General features: G+C 37.9%; 1 protein-coding gene across 1 annotated transcript in view; it reads left to right on the plus strand.

Annotated features, from left to right (window-relative positions):
* TMC1 (transmembrane channel like 1) overlaps positions 1-22,429 on the plus strand; it is an 85,751-nt gene that overhangs the window by 57,401 nt on the left and 5,921 nt on the right. The window contains exons 10-17 of the mRNA XM_075739654.1: positions 803-945; positions 3,676-3,820; positions 5,841-6,035; positions 13,098-13,277; positions 13,497-13,649; positions 15,068-15,196; positions 18,761-18,828; positions 21,743-21,982. Coding sequence (XP_075595769.1) covers positions 803-945; positions 3,676-3,820; positions 5,841-6,035; positions 13,098-13,277; positions 13,497-13,649; positions 15,068-15,196; positions 18,761-18,828; positions 21,743-21,982 — 1,253 coding nt within the window. The remainder of the gene's footprint in view (positions 1-802; positions 946-3,675; positions 3,821-5,840; positions 6,036-13,097; positions 13,278-13,496; positions 13,650-15,067; positions 15,197-18,760; positions 18,829-21,742; positions 21,983-22,429) is intronic.

Raw genomic sequence — 22,429 nt, forward strand, 5'->3', positions numbered from 1 at the left:
GCTGTCCTTGTAGAGGCTCTGGATACAGTCGTCTTCTAGGAGACGAGTTTTTGCTCTAACCTGAGGATTATCAGGAAGCTTTAGCTATTTGGATCATTTTAGGTACCAGCAATTGCTTAGAGTTAATCATGTATTAGTAAATGATCTTGAAAAATCAGCAATATCTGACCTATAGAAGAGATGGTAATTCTCGATAAGATTTTTGGCAAAGGCGATACTCTTTGAATTGCTGAGAAAGAAGGTACACTTACATTGCACTTTTTACAGCCTTGGAGTCTTAAGTGTTAAAACCCCTGCATACTGAGTAATAAAATACATAAAATGCAGCTAACTATCAGTTAATGTAGATTCCATGATCACCCAATGAAGAGCAGAAACATTGCTAGACAGAGGAGGGGTTTGAGAATTTTATATGAAACAGGCTATGCAAGTAAATTTGAGAGATGAGAAAATTAAGTTAAAAATATGTCATTTTATCTGCAAGTAATTTGTAAAACAAATTTTACAAACTGAAATGTTTTTGTCTTTACAACAAGAAGCTTGTGGATGAAAAAGTTTTGAATCATTAAATCGTAGATGGAGTGCCCATGATGAGCTTTAAAGATAAAAGGTTTGAAAGTTGACATGAAATATTCTGTGTTTTTAAATGAAAGGAGAGATTTTCCATCCTGTGAGTTTTATTATAGTGATGCTTACAACTGTTTAGAATGAAATTAATGTTTCAGTACTTTGCTATTGGTACAATTTCTGATTACATGCATATTTAACAGACGTGACTTTATAATTTTTGCTGACTTTTCAGGGCTTTGCACAGTATTCTGTACTCTTTTATGGTTATTACAATAACCAGAGGACAATTGGATGGCTCAAGTTCAGGATGCCTCTTTCATATTTCCTTGTTGGAGTTGGGACTATTGGCTACAGTTTTATGATTGTCATTCGAACGTAAGTTCTCCTTGGCTCTGGAATAAAGTACATTCAAAAAGGCAGACAATTCCACTGTTGACCACTGAGAATATCTTTTTTTAAAGTATGATAATTGTAAGGGCAGGACAATTCAAGATCAAGTGCAAGGTAAAAGTGATGTAGGATTCCTTCAGCCTGTGTTTATTTATCTATTGTTCTGCACCAGAAGCTGTGTTGCAGTGCTGTGGAAGTGGAAAAAATCTTTACTGAAATAACATAGCACTTCCCTCCTGCAACTTCAAAGTGAAAAAATGAATGCATGAAGTCAGGAACTGAGCTGTCAGCCCATCTTTTCATAATACTCTGCATCTAGCAGAATGTCAGCTAACATCCAGGAAATTCAATTGTTCTACCTTTATAATGATACCTTATGTGAATTAAATTCTTTCAAGAAGGAAGAAGACAAGAAAGAAAGAAACATATGGCAAACGTGTAACTCGGAGTCAGCAGTAAATGATTCTCAGCAAAACTGTAGTGGTTAGGTCACATTTGCACAGGAGTGCAGAAGAATTGTCTTCTGTCTATTGGCTACTGGCCATAGTAAGGGTTTAATGCCCCATGGAATGCAAAAAATAATCTCCAGCAGTGTGAAAACTAAGTTTAATATAATGTTAAGAACATAATGTTAAAACAGTAGGAAGCATAAGTGAAACAGGACCTAGGCAGCACAACTGCTGATATATTAGCTTTTTGGCTCTCAAATTCTGTCTTAGGATCAGAATTTAAATGAAATAAAATTATTCTTTTATAGCCAAATTCACTGTTGGAATAAACTGTGATAATTCTGATCGTTTCTAAGGAAATAGGCCGCTAATGAATATAATCTTTAACAGTCTTGATTCAAGCAAGGTGATCACCTACCACAATAATATGATTAGCTATAGTGGTGGCTTTAAAAGATGCCTAGGGTGAAAAAAAATCGGAGCATTGCAGGTCAAGATTCGAGGACACTTGTCAATACAGAGAAAACAGCAGTTAATCTATTTCCACTGTTTTGTGCTGAAGCTGGTATTTTTCACTTGCATGAGCACTAGAGTAATTCATGGTCTATTTTACAAATATTACATAGTTTCCTGCAGAGGGCAAGAAGTGCTTCAGAAGGAAAAACAAAAATCTTTTCAGTTACATATATGTATTTTTGGAGAAGGAACAAACTACTACTATAATGAAAAAGTAATTGATTTAATTTGAAAATATATTTTAAAATACTTTCTAATAATGTAACTGTGAATATTTGAAAAGTCTTAGCCTCAGACAATTGTATTTGAATGACTGTCATTCAGACCAAAAAACCCAATTCCTTTTAGCAGAAAATCCCTGTGGCCCAAAAAAAAAGGAATATCCTTGCGCAAGAAATACATTGTACATGCTAACTTCCCATCTAGCCATGTGACACTAGTGCTGATCAATATTTAGCTAATCTTATGAGCAGTTCTTGCAGTCTTCTGTTTTGCTGTTCTCCGGAAAATGACACAGTGGGCATAGGAAGTAAAAGCAGTGTAACAGGAGGTGATACCATTTTTCTGCTGTTGACTGAGATCTGGGAAAGGGAATGTCTACATGAAAGAGGTAGTGAGGATTATAAGCACTATTATTCTATTTAGGGGAAATATTTAGATTTAGGGCTCTTCTCCACAGCTTTTCCAGTGCATAACATAAAATGGAAACATTTCTGGTCTCTAAGAAATGATATCCCAAACACAAGACTGTTCATTATTTCATTAGGAACTGTTGAGAAGGAATTATCTCAGCGCAGAAACCAGCAGCAGGTCAGATCCTACCAAGAACCTTTCGTGATCTCTGTCTCTTCTGTATATGAGCACTAAACCAAAAAACCTCTAACCCTGGTACCGGTTTATGACAGCTCAGAAGGGTTTTCTGTATTATTTACTTACGATTCTCTTCCTAGATTTGAGAGTATGCATTTTACGGGACTGTTAAAAAATGTGGTATGTAGAATGTATTGATATTAATGACATAACTCTGCTGCATTGGTGAGCTTTGAAATAGGTGTTGCCTTTTCCAGATCAAGAATTCAAAACGATACTGAAAGCTGAATGGTTTGTACCCTACTAATATACTCCATTCTTGCGCTTAATGGTTTGAATTAAGTGATAAAGTATGCAGAAGCAAGACCACTATTATTACATGAATGACAACACTTTGAAATAGAGAAGTCAAGAGGAAGTCAAATCACTGAAGAAATAATTTAATGCTTGTGGATGCTGTTATAAATCTTGTTTCTAAGTGCATAGGATATGAAAGGAAATATAGAAAGCTATATTAATGATACTTTTGTATGGTATAACCAGGTTTTCTCCTGGCTTTTTATTTTAGAATTCTTTTTTCCTCTTTGTGAAGTCTCTAGTCAAATCTTTTGCAGTTCAGGATGCTCTGCAGCTTTCTATTTGACAGATCTTCTTGAAATTGTTTTCCTATAGAGTTTCTTACCCAGCAGAGTTTCTCTGAGGTGTTAATGAAATAAATTCATTCTTTCTCATCAAACTGTGTGTTGTAAGCTCATAAATTGTCATAAAGTATGAAAATCTCCATCCTTCTCTCTTGTTTCAGACTGAACTTTGATTGACTGCAACAATAATATAGTTTTTTTCAGAACAATGTGTAGAATTTAGGAACAATTTAAAAATGATGCTCACATAGCAGAACTAGTTATAACAAAGTCTTCCTGCATCTTTCTGGCTTTTGTAGAATGGCAAGGAATGCAAATGAAGAAGGTGGTGGGGATGATACTAGCTTTAATTTCAGCTGGAAAATGTTCACAAGCTGGGACTACCTTATTGGCAATCCTGAAACAGCAGATAATAAGTTTGCTTCCATCACAACAAGCTTTAAGGTAAAGTAGAGCTCACTAAGGACAGATAACTTGATTTGTCTTTCACAATGGTGTGAATCAGATGGACCCACGGTCAAGTATTAACTGTGCCTGGGGCCTAGAAGTTTAAACTAGAACTGAGCAACTCTATATGCTTCTGACTCTGGGTCTTTGTGCCTTGCCATCTTAATTTTTCTTTTTGATTGTGGAAGAAAAAATATTAATGGTATCTTTTGTGTCCTCTGTGACTACAGTAGTAGTTTTAGAAAAATGAAAAAATGTAAAAATAATCTTTTCTTTTTTGTCATCTCTGATGGCTTCCAGTTTCTATGGTGCTTGCCTGAAAAACTTTTTTTTTTAAAAAGCACTGATGTCATTTTTCCAACCTCACATAATCCTCTTCCCTTGCTACACCGAAAAGATACCAAAAGGTAAACTGATTGGATCATCTATAAAGGGCTATTGATCATGTCAGAAGAATTGGCCTCATAATTTTGAGTGTATACTTGCTTTTCACTAAGAAAAAGATGTTATTTTCCTTGCATAATATAAAATTTTTATTTTCAAACTAATTATGAAATATAGCCCAAATGTCAAGACAACACAAAGTGTTCTTAGGCCTCTTTTCAGTTTATAGAGTCTGTTGAATTCAAGAGCCATTATGTGAAGAATCTGGGGCAGGATGCAAGATGCACTGCCATGAAAACAGTGAAGGGGATATATTCCATCTGTTGAATGTTAAAGAATGTGTTTCTGCACTGGGGTCACTGGAACACAGCAGTGCAGCACGTGCAGGAAAGTTTATTTGTCAGTGTAATAATGTATGGGGAATACACTGGCAAGGTGTTGCCAGGTGATGAACAAGATGCTAGACTTGCAGTCACACTAACATATAGCATGGGAGCTGGAGGACCAAGCACTAGTTGCACTATCCAGTCGCACAAAACACCCTTCCTTTCTGTAGTCGTGATATACCCAATACACCATCTCGCCCTGCCCACCCTCCCAATGGCAGACATAAAAGATAACTGTACTCAAAGGCAGTAGAAACAAAATGTGCCAGGAAAACAGATATTGAAGAAATACTTACTGAAAGCACTAAAACTGTGTGAGCTTTCCCTGCCTGCCTACTAAGGTCAGTTGCTCAAAGCTATTTGGAGAAGAATACAAATCAGTTGAGACAGAGACTTATGTTTGAGAAATAAAGTTCCTGAAGCTTCACTGTGATCTTTGCAAATGAGCAAGGAACTTCAGAGGGAAAGGGTGAAGTCCTGGCTTGGGTGAGGTCATGGGAGTTTTTCTCAACAGTTGCTGCAATCTCCTTTCATTTAGGTAACAAACACAAGTCGTAAGAACAGCAGAGCCATGCAGAGTAGTTAAAATGTAGGAGTTCGGCTTCCCCTCTGGGCAACTGGTCTCTATACCAAAGTGAGAAGCTGTAGTCAAACTCCCTTTTCACAAGGATGCTTCAGAGCAAAAGCTCTTTCTGCTGGCAAAAGTAGAAGTTGGAGATTATAGTTATACCAGAGTCTTAATATTTATCAGTCCTGGCCAAGGGTAAATGTGGGGCAAAAGTTTTATTCTGCAGTCTGAAGCTGTGCACTGTTTGTCTGGGGTTCCTATGTCTAAACTGTCTTTTCATTCCTTCTGAATAGCTGACTTTCAGAATAAAACTTTCTTGCTCTTTTTCTCTCAAACGCACATTTTTAAAGTGTGACAGTTCCTTTTCTGGCAACTAATCGCACATTTATCCTGCTGGGTCACTCGGCCTCATAGCATCTCGCAAGCTGACTGAACATGCTGGTTTCTTTTTGGCACACGAGTGCAGGTGTAACGAGACTCAGTGGGGACCCACTCAATGGAAGCAAAGCAAACTCTAGGGATCCAAAATCTCAGGGTCTGCCAGATTTTATGAGACAATATAAGCTCATCTTAAAACATGATGGCCAGCTGTACATTCACATCTTCGTAGTTTAACTGGGGAAGCAATGTGAGGTCTTGACCATTAAAGTACTCATTATTTTCTTTCTAACAAGTGCAGGAAGCTATTGTGGAGGAGCAGGAGAGCCGAAAAGAGGAAAATATTCACTTGACTCGATTCCTGAGGGTTCTTGCTAACTTCTTAGCCCTATGTACCCTTGCTGGGAGTGGCTACCTCATCTTTTTTGTTGTCAGAAGATCCCAGAAATTTGCCCTGGAAGGTTTGGAGAACTACGGGTGGTGGGAAAGAAATGAAGTTCGTGCTAGCACATTTCTAAAATAGATGTGGTTTGAAACTGTGTTCCTCTACTCTGCATGTTGCCTTTTTTCTTGAGAATTTAAGTACTTTGAGTGTGGGTGGTAAATGTCTAACAAAAGAATTGTTCTTGCCTCTCTGTTTCCTGCTTCATTAAAATTATTATTCCTTGGTTAGTTCTTTCAAATGTCTCTTTGCATTTAGTTTTCATTTGAGGCCTTTACCTTTACTACTCTGTGCTTTTAAGATAGTTTTCCAGCCACTCTATGGACTCACAAGATCTCTTCAAGGAGGAGCCAGCTCTCCTGTTGCCTTTCTCCTGAGAGTGGCCCAAGCAAAGTGACTGGTGTGTGGGCAGATCCAAAGTTTGAAGCTTCATGGATAAAATTCTGTGGTGTTGCAAAAGGATGAAACTCATGCCTTCCAGTTTCAGCTGCCCAGGCCCAGAATCCAATACTATTTTTTTGTGCTTTTTCTAGAGCAGATGCAGCCCTGCCTGATAGAGGTGTATAGTGAAAACTATTGTGTTTGCTATAACAGTTCAGTAAGCACCTGAAGTCAGCGTTGCTGTATGAAAACCTGGGCAGGTTTTACTTCCTTAGCAAACACGCTGTTATGTATGTTATAAAACTAGCTGCTTGTTACTTAAAGCTTATCTTCTGAGCTGGAGTGTAAAGTAGACAAATACTTGATTTAAGGTAAAGCAAAAAGATGTCAGCCTCACAAAGCTGATGGGATGGGTGATGATGGAATGAGGAAAGTCGATCCCTAATTTTCAACACCAAAACCTGACTGAGAAAGTAACATGACAACCTCTTGCAATCACCCTATGGAATCCAGAGAAATCAGGCTCTTGAGATTGGGCTAAATTACTTGATAAAACTTACTACATTTTGATTTGATGAGAAATAAAAGCCATGTACAAGACTGCTTGGCTTAAAGCAACATGAGCTCTAAGTGTGACAACAGACCAGCAGATGAAGACAGCTCAGGAGGAATTCAGTTTTCTCTCAGTTGAAAGGTGTGGTAACAAATTTGTACTGCAAGAACTGTGTTACCAAAAGCTGTTATCTTAGCTTATGCTGGAATCTGGAAAGTAGTTAAACATATGCATGTTTACATTCGTTGTTTTACTTTTGTTTGCTTTACAAAAAAATACTGCTAAGGAAACTCTTTATCACAGAACTAAGATCTGGAGCAGATGTGTATCTAAAGGAGACTGAATAAGGCAACACCGCCATTATTCGGCTAAAGAATTTTTCCTATTGACAGGTAATAAACGTATTTGTGAGGTACAAAATATTGCTCTTGATTGGCTATTATTATTTAATTTCATAAATATATTTGACTTCTATATAGCAGTCATTTAAACTTTTTTCTTATTTTTGAGATCAAGGTCTCTTATGTTTGTATCATTAATAAATGAAATGAGATTTTGATCAGAAAAAGAAACCATGAACACTTAATGTACTACTTAGAGCAAACTAAAGTGCAGCTCATATACAATTCAAGTAACAGTATGTAAAAATCGACATTCTTCATAAAACTATGAAGCTCCTCTTGTAACAAATTTCTTTTCATCACACTGGATGTATTAAGGGATTAAAAAAAAGTTTACACATAATTATGGTGTCTTTGGAGCAATCCGAGGTAAATACATTTTAAATCATCTGTTCCTGAAGCTCACAGTCTAATAAAATGCCACTAGTGACTATGGACAAGACCTTTTTCTCTCTGACTATCCTCTTTTGCCATAATGTTGTAAATTTTTAATATCTGTCTTCATATCAGCAGTACCTAGCTCTGTCAGATCACAGTTCAGAGAAAATTGTCTAGTGTGTCAGGGAGAGCAGGAAATTAGTGGAAATGGGCAAACTGGGACTGTTAAGGGATTTCATCAGTCTTTGCATCACTCCTCATACATGGTGGCAGCCTGGTGGTTGGTCATGGATGAATGACGATTCTGCACGGTATGACAATTTCCCCACGACTGTGGAAATTTTGGTAAAATGGAGAATAAGGCCACTGATCGTCACCTTGCATAATGAATAATGCCACTGTGGTCAAGTCTTCTGAAATTGGACCAAAATTGCTGAACAAGATTGACTTTTTTCATTTGATAGAAGATAGTTTGCAGAGCTAGAAGGTAGTAAGAGCATGTCTCTGGTACTGAGGTACCCTGTTTTCTCAAATACATTTATAGTCTGTTTAAAAATAGAGCTACTTAAAAGCAGGTAAAACTTATGAAGAGACAGACTGATTTCTCTGAATTAGAATCATTAACAACATTTGGGCAAAGAGGAGATAAATTTTACCCATCTTTTTTTTTTTTCCCAGCAACAAAAAAAGTATAGCTTTAACATTTCAGACCTTGCAAGCTGAAACAACCCCATAGAACTTTTGCCAAAAATATCCTGCTATTCACTTTAATGCTCCTAGTAGTGGATATGGAGTACATTTATACTGAAGTTATTAAACCATATCGTCAATGCTCTGTTTAATTCTAGAAATCATCAGGCAGCTTTTATTAGTATGAAATATAGTTTTTTATTCTAATTTCTTTTAACAGTATTTACTAGAAAAATAGGTCTTTATTAGTGCTTTCTACAGCACAGGCTGGAAAAATCTATGACTACTGCAGTCATTGTTAGTGGAAGATAGGATTTATTTTAGCTAGACTACTTACTCTTAATGAACTTATAATTTAACCAAAAACCAGTCAGTGTTCAATATTTAAAGTTGTGTGGGCAAAGTTTAATATGCTGGGGGCTGGTGTTTAGATGTGATTGCAGTCACAGAATTTCTTACAAGATTCATAGCAGCTGGAAAAGCTTGTGTAAGCAGCAATTTTCCAGCATCCAGAGTCACGCAGGGACTCGGAGTACTTAATATCACAGAGAGGTAAAAACTTGTGTTTTGAACAAGAGTTTTAATAATTAGTGGGTGCCTCTTGGTTGTTCTTCCTTTCTAAGGGAAAATTCTGTCTCAGTAGAGCAGACGGCTTTTGAGATTAACTCAGCAGATAGGGAATATAAGACCACACTGGCTATCAACTGTAACTCTGCCATGTATATATGCTGGCATGCTGCCCCTCTTCTGGCAGATCATTCCACTATTTTTAAGTCCCACAGAGCAGTGAAATTGTCACTGTAAAAGCAGTGGAAGAAAATCTGCTCCAGCACCTGAGCTTCAAGTTGACAAGAAGTCCAGAATATAAATCAGCTCCTTTCTGAAACAAAAATAAAGTGGCTAAAATTCAACAGATGATTTCTTTGTTCAGCAAAATCTTTTAGAAGAAATTAAAAAGTATAATAATAATATATCTATAAAACTATATGATAAGTGTTTCTGTTTTGAAACATAGAACCCATCATAGTTTTTGGATTTTGAAAACCCAATGTGCTACATTTTGACTCAGTAAAACATTGCATATTTGGTTGCAATAATTTCTCACTTTTCAGCTTTGCAAGTTTCTGTGCCTCATTTCACCTCTTATCTTAATAAAATCTTTTATCCAGAATTAGAAATGCTCTTGAGATGGGAGCATGAATAGTCAAGGTATGGAAAAATACAGATAGAAAGCAAATGAGAAAGAATATGCTGGCTTCGGATAAGTGGTAAAGAGGCAGAACATAATAAAAATATAGAAATTATTGAATGCTCAAGAGAAAGAAAAGCAGTGATTACTGTCCGACCTCTCCCATGCAGCAACAAGGAAACTTTCAATAAAGTTAGCAGGTACTATATTTAAAAGTGCCCAAAGGACATACTTTTTCTTCCAAAATACATATTCACTATGTCTTCCAGTATGAGAAATAAGGGACATCAAACGAATCGAGTAGAAGCCAGGTTCTGAAAAAGCAAAAGGGAGGGAATAGTAGCTGGTGAGAGGCAGTGCAATGAACGCAAAGATTTACATTCTTCTGAAGGAAGACTGATCTAAGGCATGAAACAGAAATCCTCTGGGGGTTACTAAATACATAAAAACCACACTTGACTGAACAAATACCCAAACTGAATATAGTTGGAGTCTAGGGGTTATTATTCATATATATTTGTCCTGTTCTTGCTCATCCCTGGGCATCTGGGGGGCTAGGCCAACCTTTGATGTGACCCAGGACATGTCCCCTGTTGCAGACATTGGCCCCTGGAACTTATTGCCACAGGAGGATATGAGACACTAGAGTTAGTGAAGATTCTGATTTGAGATTCAGCAGGATCACAACAGAACTGAACATTTCTATTGATAAACAGGATATTGAGCCTGTTACAATAAGTTTGAAGTTTAAGAATTCATGATTGGTTGTGCTATCTGTAGTTGACTCCTGCAGCTTTGCCATCTCGGGTCATATTGGGCATAAAGTCTTTGGTTTCATGGTGACTGAGCCAATATTTGTTATAAACTATGTTAGATACCTTGAAGACTTTAAGAGAAAATAGTTTACACAGTTCATTATGAAGAAAAAATAACCAATATTTTGATCACCCACATCTTATCATCTATAAGTACTAAAAATTAGGAATATCCATGATTCTCATAAGAGAAAAATTATTCAAAGCATTAAGATATGAAACCCAATACAGCTGTTAATATAATAATGTAAAAGGTGGCAGGAGATTCAAATATAAATTCTACCTTTTTCAGTTATAAACCCAAGTGCTGTGAGAGACGATAGCTACAAATTTTTGGTTGACTGTTTCTTTTTTGAGTGTTACGAAGTAACAGTGCCTTCTTGTCATTTTGACAAGGTAATCCCAGTTAAAAATAACGCTATCTAAATACATAGGGAACATCAGTGAATTCCTGTAGTTACTAAAAAAAATCTACATACTTCTTACAGGGTGCCACAAGCCATGCACAGAATGCATTACTGATTGCCTACCAAAGCAAAAATCCAGTAATTATCTCTAGAACTCATTAAAAACCAAGAATAGAAAAACAGTAAAAAGAAAGCTATTCCCCCCCCCCCCCCCCCCCCCCCGAACACCAGTCTCACGGACTAAACTTTTTAAGAGTGGGAATATATATATTTGTGAGTGAATTTATTTTTTTTGGCATTATGCCTTTCTGCTGCCATATTATTTCTGAGAAGCAAGAGCAGTCCTAACTCTTTTGGTAGCAGAAAGTTAGAAATGTATTAAAATTTATAATAGTGCTAGCAAAATGGATTCCAGCATGGCTGAGAAATGCTATTTTCAGAGCAACGGGAAGACTAGAGCTCTGTGAACAACTAAGATTTTTTTTGTGACTAAATAAATTATTTTTACTTAATTGTTTGAATATAATTCATCTCAAATAAACATCTTTATGTTTTCCAACAACCTTTGTGACTTAGATTGAGACAATGTTTTCTGTTTCTTGTTTGTTGTTTTTAATCCCTTAAAGACACACTTTTTGTAATGAAGTTTTGATTTAAATTGAAATTGAATAACTGCACTCTTAAAATTTTCACTTATTTCAATTTTTGGCTGACACAATGAATTAGAACCAAAAGGTTCTAATTGAAATAATTATCAGCAATCATTTAGGAATGTTACTTTCCTAGAATGCCACACTTGTCCATAGAATTTGTAAGTCATGTTGTATTTCAAACTTTCTATAAAAGCTAGTTAACTGTTTTTTCTCAATTTTCTTTCAGTAAACTTGTTCCATTTCCATACTGCTAAGATGATGAGTTAATCTTATTAAAGTTTTCTAAGAAAATCTGGCAGAAAGAAGTAGGGTTGATTTGAACTTGCTTATGCAGTAAGGACATGAGATCTGAGACAGTGTAGAGAGCTGGGCAATCATCAACCATATGAAATTGGAAAAAAACAAGTGCCAAATTCTGCACCTGGGACAGGGCAATCCTGATTATAGATACAAATTGAGAGGTGAGAGGCTGGAGAAAGAGATCTGGGGGTTTGGGTTGGTAGCAAGTTGAATATGAGTCAACAGTGCGCCCTGGCAGCCAAAAAGGCCAACCGTGTCCTGGGGTGCATCAAGCCCAGCATCGCCAGCCATGCGAGGGAGGTGATTGTCCCACTCTACACTGCGCTGGTGTGGCCTCACCTTGAACACTGTGCACAGTTCTGGGTGCCTCAGTATAAGAAGGACATCAAACTGTTAGAGCGTGTCCAGAGGAGGTTGACCAAGATTGTGAAAGGCCTCAAGGGCAAGACTTATGAGGAATGGCTGAAGTCATTTGGTTTGTTCAGCTTGGAGAAGAGAAGGCTGAGGGGTGACCTCATTGCAGTTGACAGTTTCCCCAAGGGGGGCAGCAGAGGGGGAGCTGCTGATCTCTCTGGTGACCAGCGATAGGACACAATGAAATGGAATGAAGCTGTACCAGGGGAAGTTCAGACTGGACATTAGGAAAAGGTTCTTTACTGAGAGGGTGGTTGGTCACTGGAACAGGATCCCCGAAGAAGTGGTCACAGCACCAAGCCTGTCAGAGTTCAAGGAGTATCTGGATGAGGCTTTTAGTCATATGGTTTAGTTTTAGGTAGTACTGTTAGGAGCAGAAAGTTGAACTCGATGATCCTTATGGATTCCTTCCAACTTTATATATTCAATGATTCTATGATTCCATGATTCTGTGACATCTAGAATTAAGTTTGGGTGAGATCTTGCATAAATTTAATTTAGTGCAGCATTTTTGTAAGAATGTTTTTTATACAACATCTATGTGTCTATTTGGAAGATGTGATAGAGACGTAGCATAAAACGGTACTAGGAATATGTTTTGCTAAGTTCTCTGATAGTAAAGGTTAAAATGTAAGTTCTAGTCAGAATAACTAACATTTGATTATTTCAGAGGTTTAAGTGAAATGCAAAATGAAAGAAAGATTTCATATATCCATTGGCAGTAGATTACAACTGACTTTTCATCCCTTTCTTCCTTTTTTGAAAACATCTTGTGACTCCTAGAGTGGATTTTGTTTTTCATTAAATCAAAAAACAAATAAAAATCAGTAATGGAAATACCTAAACAATAATAATGTAAGAACTTGCCTTTAACATTGCACTGTAAACCCCCTTTTTTTTTTTTTTTTTTTTTTTTTTCTTTTTCCCCTTCTCAGGTAAACATGGTTATGTCACTTTTAGGAATGTTCTGTCCAACTTTATTTGATGTAATTAGTTCTCTGGAAAACTACCACCCTCGAATAGCTCTAAGATGGCAGCTGGGACGAATCTTTGCTCTTTTTCTGGGCAATCTATACACTTTCATTATTGCCCTAATGGATGAAATCAATCTCAAGGCAAGATATTTACTTCTCTTCCTTATTTTTAACATGTAGCTGGGCAAGGATGAGGATTTCCAGCCAGTCACAGATGTGTCAGTGAAAGACATTCTTTTCTTTCTATACTGTAAATCACATCCATGCCTGAGCTGGTAATGGGAGTCTTGGAGTAGAAAAGGTTGAGAATTGGCAACAGGCTCATGTTGGTTATTTTTCCCAATTTATTTCTTTACTTAGTTGGAAGAAGAAAAGATAGTCAAGTATAACATGACAATATGGGAAGCCAGTCTGTACAATGGTACTATTCCGGAAAATTCAACTGCTCCTCCAATACAGGTGGACCCTGCAGATGTTCCCAGAGGACCATGCTGGGAAACAATGGTAGGACAGGTAATGTAACTGCTTTCAGCTCATATTTGAAAATAGGTCATTATCTGTTACATGATATCGTATCTAAACCCTCTTTATTTCTGCTAATAAATAGCATTAAAGTGGGAAAATGTGAGGAAAAGCAAATGTGGGACTGTTTCCTGAACTAAAAAGTTGAGAAAAAAATTATTTGCGTTTCTTTAGACCCTGTCTAGTAGGGAATTCTTTCTTTTGGTAGTTGACAACATTGAAAGCATTTATTTTCTTCCCTTCCTTTTCACTATTGTCTTCATTTACCTTCCGCTTCCTCATCCCATCTTTGTTTTACAAAACCTGTTTAACAATTTTGAAAAGTTGGATTCATCACAACCCCTAATAACTCTGGTAATTCTGATTAGAATTTTGATCAGGCAAAATCTGTTTCTGACTACAACAGACCTATAGAAAATATAAAAAAAGGAGAAGCTCCACAAGTAACTACATGTAAGATAGCTCTTACAGCAGTGTAAGACATCTCTGTCTTTAGCCAAGTAACATAATGCAAAAGTGCTATAGTGGTTTAATGGTAAATCTGCTCAGTCATTTTATTTGATTTAGTTGAACATTTATTCATACTGACCTATTAATATAAAATGTCATTTCCAAAGAATTTTCTAACATCCCCCTTTCCTCTATATGATCGTATCCCATTGTTGTTTTGTGCATGAGAAAGAATTCACCACTGAATCACAAGTTTTGATGTTGCTCCATCACTCGGACAATCTCACCATCTGGTTATCTCCTCTCCTGACTAAGTCACCAGCAGGGAGCAGACAGGCAGGAAAAACAGCCCCTCTATTCTTTTCACTGATGATGAATAATAAGCTAAGAACACCAAGAGCTCATCACTGCATTAATTTTCTCCTTAATTTCAGATCAAGGAGAGCAATAGTCTTTTTGGCTATTGGGGTAAGGCCTGTTATGGTAGGGTTTAGTGGGATTTACTAAATAAAAGTAGAGGAATGAGAATTTCCATTAGGATTTTCTTCTTTCTTTTCCGTGTTCACTGGGAGTTGGTGATCCTTGAGAAACAAGCCATTCACTTTTGGTTTTGGTTTTGTTTAATCTTCCCAAAGTCAAAGGGATCTCAAGCAGTTTAAAATATCAGCTCAGATTTCTGTTATAGCAGCAATCTTGGCTGGAAGCCTTTCACAGTCTAATCATACCCTGGAAGTCTTATCTGATAATATGAGCTCAAATTAGAGCAAAGGATACCTCTAGCAAACGAGGGGCGGTTTTTCTCCTGGCATTTTTCAGAATTGGTGAATGTAGAGGAGGAACAGAGTCTTTTCCATGTTGAAGAAGAGTAAGCACAGTTAGGGATGTAGTCCAGTGTTTCATTATTATTGTAATCATTAATTGCTTAAATATATTCTTAAAAGAAAATATTGCTCTAACAGGAATTTGTGCGGCTGACAGTCTCTGACACGATGACAACATACATCACAATTTTAATTGGCGATTTCTTGAGAGCTGTCTTTGTTAGGTTTTTCAATTACTGCTGGTGCTGGGACTTGGAATATGGATTTGTAAGTATCTGGTTTGCTATTTTAAACGTCTTTTTGTCAGATTATCACTTCACATTTTTGTAGTAAATTACATTTTCCTTTCAATCCTACAGAGTTAACTGTTGGCTAGACTCATCACCTTCAAAATCCCTGGACAACATTGTGTTAGTTTTTCTCAAAATTTATTTATGTCTTAATATTTGCCTTATTCTTTAGATTGGTAACTTTAGGATTATTTTTTTTCTTTATTTGATGATGTAAGAAAACTAGGTAGACATTTTTAACACATTTCCAATTTGAAGACTCATTCCCTGTTTCATGGAATACAATCTCATTGATTTTTATCGGATTTCAGATAGAGTCTTCTAGCATACCAAGGCATCCAGTGTTTGTGGAGCAAAATAGGAAATAAGTTGTTCTAGAAATCTTCTTATATATATTTTTTTGCTAGCATTAGTTTAGATTAAATAAAGTTACTAAATCCCATAACAGAGCTCTTCCCCCCCAGGAGTTGAGACTTTCACTCTTTTACACAGATCTGAGCTAGGTTAAATTAGCCAGCTAAGATACCTACAGTTTATGGTCTGATGATGCTTTTTCACCTGTTAAGCAGTAGTCAGGGTACTGGAAAAGCTTGTGAAGCTTGTGAAGCTCCTGAAGCCTCCTTTGTACTTACTGAGAGGTATGTAAAAGAACTAAGTCATTTAAAGCTATCTTGGGTACATCTGTGTAAACAGCCATTGCAGCTCTTCTGCCATTCTTTGGTCCTCCTTTCCTCAAAATTTTACCTTCATACATGCACAAATTTCTTGTTTTACTAAAAGCAGCCTCCTGGGAAATGTAATTTTCTAGACGAAGAGAAAGTTTTGGTGTTTTCTATAGAAAAAACAGTTTTCTGGTATCTCTGTTACTGGCTGGCTCCCATGAAATTTCAGCCTTTACAGCAAGGGCCAGGTTTCTTCCTGTTAATTCTATGGTGTATCTCAAACAGGACTGGTGTAGGGTTGGAGACAAAGCCTACCAGCCTGCCAGGTTGTGGACAAACAAGTTATAACCCTTGCAATATCAATATCAAATGCAGGAATGTGAATACAGCATATGCAGAGAGCCAGAATTGCTTCGGGAACATGTATTTTCATATACTTAAATTGCATCTGGAACTTCCTTACATTTTCAGATGTTCCACAGCCATCACAATAGCTAAGGCTGGATGTGGGGAACACATGAATCATTGTAGCCAGCACTACAACTGACAGGAAATAGCTCAGACATCCTATTTTCCAAAGATACTGAAGTGATAGTCTGGACCTTTTCCCTATCAGGATATCCACGACCAATGAAAGAGCCTGAAAAGAGCCAAGATCAATGAAAAAGCCTTGGTTCAGCCATAAGGGAATAGTTATTTTTGTATCTCATGCCCCTTACTCCCTCTAGAAGTCATCTGTGTAATTAATACCTGGAAAGTACACACTATTCATGATCTTTTAGTCCACCCACTATGGTGAATCATGCAAGTCACCAGCTATGGTGAAGCAGAACTCTTTTATGAGAAAGCTGATTAAACAAAATGTGAAAATGCAAACCCATATGAATAATATGCTTCAATCAGACATTTAGGTGTAAACCAAATGTTTACAGCTCCAATTTCTTACCACAAAGTTTTGTTCTGGTGCATATGCACACAAACTAATAGGTATGTGTGTATTTCAAACGTTGCTCAAAGGCAGTGTATTCAATGTTTGCAGATGGAAGTGTTCATGAATTAGAGACTAATAAATAGGGTAAAAGAAGAGATGTGAAAATGATTAAAGACTTGGAAAAACAGAATGAAAGCGTCAGATCAATAGTTCAGAAATATAAGACTAAGGAATTATTAGTTTACAGTATTTATGTGTCTATACTGGAAAAAAAAAATTATGATACAGTGCGTTCTTCAGCAGACAAAACGATAATGAGAGTGAGACCATGGCTGAATCTTGACATAAAAATTAGAATCAAACACACTCAAACTGGAAATAAGATATTTGTATGTGGTGGGTTGATCCTGGCTGGAGGCCAGGTGCCCACAAAAGCCTCTCTATCACTCCCCTCCTTGGCTGGACAGGCGAGAGAAAATATAGTGAAAGACTCGTGGGTTGAGATAAGGACAGAGAGAGATCACTCACCAATTACCGTCATGGGTTAAAGAGACTTGGCTTGGGGAAAAACTAATTTAATTTATTACAAGTCATTCAGAGTGGGGTAATGAGAAATAAATCTTAAAACACCTCCTCCCACTCTCCCTTCTTACCAGGCTCAACTTCACTCCTTATTTTCTCTACTTCCTCCCCGCAGAGGCACAGAGGGATGGGGAATAGGGGTTGTGGTCAGTTCATCATGCGTTGTCTCTGCCGCTCCTTCGTCCTCAGGGGAGGACTTCTCACACTCTTCCCCTGCTCTAGCGTGGGGTCCCTCCCATGGGAGACAGTCCTGCATGAACTTCTCCAACATGGGTCCTTCCCATGGGCTGCAGTTCTTCACCAACTGCTCCAGCATGGGTCCCCCACAGGGTCACAAGTCCTGCCAGCAAACCTGCTCTGGCGTGGGCTCCTCTCTCCAAGGGGCCACAGGTCCTGCCAGGAGCCTCCTCCAGTGTGGGCTTCCACGAACTCGCAGCCTCCTTCAGGTGCGTCCGCTTGCTCCAACATGGGGTCCTCCATGGTCTGCAGATGGATTCTGCTCCACTGTGGAACTCCATGGGCTGCAGGGGGACAGCCTGCCTCACCATGGTCTTCTCCATGGGCTGCAGGGGAATCTCGGCTCTGGTGCTTGGAACACCTCCACCCCTTCCTTCTGCACTGACCTTGGTGTCTGCAGAGTTGTTCCTCTCACATATTCTCATTCCTCTCTCTGGCTGCAAATGCTGATGCGTTTCCCCCCCCCCTTCTTAAATACATTGTCCTTGAGGTACTACTGCCATTGCTGATCGGCTTGGCCTTGGCCAGCAGCAGGTCCGTCTTGGCGCCGGCTGACATATTGACTCTATCTGACATGGGGAAAGCTTCTAGCAGCTTCTTGCAGATGCCACCCCTCTATTCCCTCCACTACCAACACCTTGCATGCAAACCCCACACATCATCAAGAAAGACAATCATAGGAAACATCTATCAATGTTTAAAAAGCATTATTCAACAGTGTAACTGTTAACATATGAAAAAATATAGTTCAGACAGGGATTAAATCACAGCAGCCTCATGGCTGGTACTGTATCAGAGGTCATATTAGATGACCACTGCTAGCCACTCCAATGGAAAATTTATGAATTGTTTTAAAATTTACCCAGTACACAACTATTGTTAATTCTCCATTATCTCAACAAATCTCAAAAAGATTTTCAGTAAAATACTGCAAGCTGTATTAAAATCTACCTGTTGACCTTGAGTCATATTAATTTGTTCCATGATTCACTGATAGGATGCAACAAGAGACCTTACAACATAATGCCAATGTGCTGCTGCTCTTGGAAGTGACAGTTTTTATCTACCGTAAGTCATCTTAAAACCCTTTGTGCAAGTCTAATGAAAGCATCTGTATTATTTCTTTCAGCCATCATATTCTGAGTTCGATATAAGTGGAAATGTGCTGGGACTGATATTTAACCAAGGCATGATCTGGTAGGTGTGGCAAAGCATGTTGCATCTGCAGGACTGCAGGATTTAGCTGTATGTGTGAAAGATTCTTCTGAAATGCTGATTCTGTTCCACTGCTCTAGTTTGATGGAAGTGTAATGCAATATATATCAAACTCTGGTACACTGCCATCAGTGCGACCACTTCAAAACTAGTTCTGGATTAAGATTATGGGACCAGATGCATCAGGATTGTGCAACAAGCTGGTAAGACCAACCAGTAAAAAGCTGCGTAGGTGAATCTTAACTTTTTGTGGACTCCTTGCTAGAGCAAGCACCTGGCCTGCACTGGGGTTTTTTTGGTTTTTTTGTTGTTTTTTTTTTTTAATTTCAGCCTTTCAGAATACCTTACCATTCTTTCCCCTTGTGTCCTGTGAAAAAAGGCCTTAAAACAAATGTATGTACACTTATCTGTCAAGGCATATGAACGTGCATAAAATGCTATTGCTGCAGTACTAGTCCTTAGCTCTCAAGAAGAGGTCTGTGTTCCATCCCATTTTTGAACTTTACATGGGTGGTAAAGAATACGATTGTGTAGAGTCCTCATGCAAGATGATCGGTCTTCCTCAGGAATGTCCTCCTCAAGCACTGTTGACTTCTCAGAGTTAATTATTATTGTTAAGGGCTAGGTTTTTTACCTTTAATATGACTTTGCTGATCAGACATTTACTTGGTGACAGCCCTCATTTCTGTAAAGCCCAAAGGTTGTGTGTTGTGTGTATGTCAAAGAAATGCCGCAGAAATACAGCAAAGGAAGAAGCTGTAAATATTTTGTAGCCCCAGCAACCAAATCCTGTTGGAGGGATGCACTGAGGTCCCTGACAGAAGAGCCATGGGCTTGCTCAGAAGGAGGATATATTGCTGGGGAGGAGCACAGCACCCTCTGTGACCTCGTAGTGATGGGATGCCATAAGAATATGGCTGGAGGGAGTCCAGCCTTGCTGCTGGCATGTGAGGTACCTATATTGTGTCCTGCATCTTAGAAAAGCAGCTTATGTTTGCAATTGGTATGTTGCTATCTGCCTTAGGACTTTCATTCTACTCTCTAATAGGAAACATTTCTCAGACTGCTTTTCATCAAAGTGATGAAGCTGCAGCATAAACTCCGCTTGCAAGTTTATATGCAATTGATGGCACTAATACTTTCTACTGCTGTAATTAACACTTTGGAAGATAGATTGGAAATCATTCTCTACCTGAGAGACGTTGAGGACTGGGTGAGGGAGCCGATTCCTGATTATTCTCTAACAAAACTTCTAAAGATACCTATCATTTTTATAGTTCATTACATGTACAGACTGTGCTCTTGTAAGCTGCCATGCCCCAATGTACACATTCTGGCACAGAAACTGTGACTTGTGATTTTGTGATGTTATTTAGATACAGCAGCCTTCTGCTTACTGCTTATTGGAGGGTTGGAACCACATTTTCATGCTAATTGTTATTTGCAGGGCCAAGTAAGGCACTAGAGCTGTAGTGTTTTTCAAAATAATATCTGACGATTTAAACTGAATCAAATACATCAGAAGAGTTAAAAAAGGTTGACGTTTATAATAAACATACACTGCCAAAACCATGTTTATCATTAATACACACATAGGGTGAATTGGTTTCTGTTCTATCTGAGCTTTACAAATTCTATTGCACATGCTTGTGCTAATCTGAAACAGAATAAAAAAGAGTTTCAGGTGCAACTGGTGAGCTGGAACTATCACGGAGCTAGAAAGGGTACAAGAGGTTTGTATGTGTGCATTTATTTTTGTGTACGAGAGACCATGCGATTAGGAAAACTCTTTGTGTTTTCACAAAGGAAGTGGGATGCAAATCATTTGCAAGTCTTCTCTGTATTAATAAGCTTTGGCAAGAATTTGTCTACCATATAATAAATGTTATACTGGAATATTATGATAATGGACATAAGGTACCCAGATTCTGAACTTGTTGAGGAGCATTTTGCAACTGATTTAGGTGAGGGTAAGGAATAGAGCCATGAGGTGCTCTCTCCCTTCATCCATAGACTAGCAAACCCTTTATCTTTTCATTGAAGATATAAGAAAAGAGGTTAGAGAGATCTTAATATAACAGAGTCTGTCATAATATATCTGTACTAGAAATGTCTTTCCAACCATGTAGATCTATTTCCTATTTTTTTAAATAGAAAAACTGAGGCACTTAGAGGCAAAGCAGCTCAGTCCTGGTCACCTGGACAATGATTAAGGAAAAAGCAGCTTCCTTATCTCTTACATTCTGTATCATTTAGCCAGGCAAATGAAAGTAATTGCTCTTCAATCGGCATGGCACAAGAAACAAGGTGTGATAAAAATAAAATGATTCCAAATGTTTCACTGTCATAACCATGCAACCATACATAATAAGGAAAAACCCCAATATTTAGCTGAATCAATAAACAGTTTGTTGGAATGAAGCACTAAATAACCATGGTAACGGAAGTAAAATAAATGTCGACTAAGCAAAAATATCCTTCATAAAATGGTGTTAGTATATTAAGGAAAATAATAAAGAATAAACTAGATTATTTTGGTAATACTTAGCTTTAGGGCTATCCTTTATTATACAACACAAGTGACATGTCACCTGAACTAAAGGGACAAAGTAAGAATGGATAACATTTAATTTAATTTGCAGAGAAGGAGGGCTTTGTAACTTTGAAACAAAGCGCTCATGTGGAGAATTCTATCCACACACCTCCAGTTCTTCTTGAAGGAAAATTGAAGATACAAAAACAGTAAAAAACATATAAAGATGGTTTTATTAACTTGATTTCTGAGTCCGGAGTGTGTACGGCTGCAAAGCTCATTGACATAGGGAATGGGTGGCATATCTAGGAAGACAGAAGTCCTACAACAAAGTGGCTACTCTTTCCTTTCCTTCTTTTCTAGGATGGGATCTTTTTATGCTCCATGTCTCCCAGCGATCAACGTGTTCCGCCTCCACACTTCCATGTACCTGCAGTGCTGGGCAGTGATGTGCTGCAACGTCCCCCAAGAGAGGGTCTTCAAGGCTTCCAGATCCAATAACTTCTACATGGCCATGCTGCTCTTCATCCTCTTTCTCTCCACGCTGCCTGCTGTGTACACCATTGTCTCCATCCCACCATCTTTTGACTGTGGTCCTTTCAGGTTTTTTGCATTTTACATCCATCTTCTGTTACCAATGTGATGAACTGTCTCATCTCATCACAGTGAATGATCCAGTAATGAAAAGAGCTTCTATAATAAGTGTTAGCACCTGATAGGCTGAGTTCATATTTGTGCTGCATTTCTCATTGTGGGTAATTTCTGAAGCTAGCAATCCTAGAAAACTGAGTTATTATTTAGAAAGTTTTATCTGAAGTGTAAACCAGAAAATATTTTCTTTTAGTTGTAATGTAAAAAATTGTCATTACTGCTGTAATTAAGCCAGAAATTATTCTTAAGGAATAGAGCAGTGATCTATCTGCTGACCTGAGAGTGATGTCTTTGAGGAAATGTCTACATATGCCCTGTAGGAGGGTCATATCAGAATGTATGGGGGTGTGCTAAATATATGGTGGTACAGTCTTTGACTGCTGTGACTCTCTCCAACTC

This window comes from Balearica regulorum, chromosome Z (assembly GCF_011004875.1).
Source record: "Balearica regulorum gibbericeps isolate bBalReg1 chromosome Z, bBalReg1.pri, whole genome shotgun sequence".
Classification (NCBI taxonomy): Eukaryota; Metazoa; Chordata; class Aves; order Gruiformes; family Gruidae; genus Balearica; species Balearica regulorum.